The sequence below is a fragment of the Eimeria mitis genome, genomic scaffold (genome assembly GCF_000499745.2).
Source record: "Eimeria mitis Houghton genomic scaffold, Emh_scaff9972, whole genome shotgun sequence".
NCBI classification, from domain to species: domain Eukaryota; phylum Apicomplexa; class Conoidasida; order Eucoccidiorida; family Eimeriidae; genus Eimeria; species Eimeria mitis.
Window position 1 is genome coordinate 506 of NW_013577313.1, and position 843 is coordinate 1,348.

Genomic DNA, 843 nt, shown 5'->3' on the forward strand with positions numbered 1-843 from the left:
GTTGGATTCCTGCTGCTGCTGCTGCTGCTGCTGCTGCTGCAGGCCCTGGTGTCGGCGAATGCCCGCCACAGCTGCATGCATTGCTTCCACCGCAGCTGCAGCAGCGCGTCATGCAGCAGATGGAGCAGCAACAGCGGCGACTTGGTGGCCTGCAGCTTGACAGTAGTACAGCGCAGTTGCTTGGCGTGGAGTCCTCTCCCTTCACAGCAGAACAGCTCGTGCAGCAGCAGCAGCAGCAGCAGCAACAGCAGCTGCTGATGCGCCTCTATGGGCCTACTTGCATGGCTCCCACAGTCGACAGCGTGGGGCCCGGAGGCGGCAGGTTTGGCCCGCCTCCAGGCCTTGAAGCAATGGGCGGTCCCAAAAGGTTTGGCGGGAGCAGCAGCAGCAGCAGCAGCAGCAGCAGCAGCAGCAGATATAACTTGAGTAGCGGTGCATTTGATGCCTCGGGCAATCTTCTAGAACAGCTAGGGGCTGCCGTTGGCTCTGCTGGTGTGCCTTATGCTGGGGTTCCACTCGCCGCATCGAGCAGCAGCAACAGCAGCAGCAGCAACAACAGCAGCTCTTGCTTTGCCTTTGCTGCTAGAGGGGATGACGACGAGGAGGCAGTGTTTGAGATTCCAGGAATCGAGGACTGCGTGCAGTGGCTCGCGACCCCCAGCACAGCTGCTGCCGCTGCAGCTGCAGCAGAAGACCAAACGCCAGCAGATCGGCTTCAGCAGCAGCAGCAGCAGCAGCAGCAGCGGCAGCAGCAGGGGACCCTTCTGCCGAACGCAGAACGGCCGTCTCTGTTAAATGCAGGTAGTGGGCGGGAGCAAGTGCCTGTACCGCTCGACGGAAGCT

The 843-nt window shown here is 61.6% G+C and overlaps 1 protein-coding gene across 1 annotated transcript in view; it reads left to right on the top strand.

The window, feature by feature from the left end:
• Window positions 1-795, top strand: part of EMH_0098490 (uncharacterized protein) — a gene marked incomplete at both ends in the record, with an annotated part of 1,254 nt that extends 459 nt beyond the window's left edge. The window contains 2 exons of the mRNA XM_013502699.1: window positions 96-367; window positions 645-795. Of these exons, the coding sequence (XP_013358153.1) occupies window positions 96-367; window positions 645-795 (423 nt within the window). The remainder of the gene's footprint in view (window positions 1-95; window positions 368-644) is intronic.
• Between the last annotated feature and the right edge of the window lie 48 nt (window positions 796-843).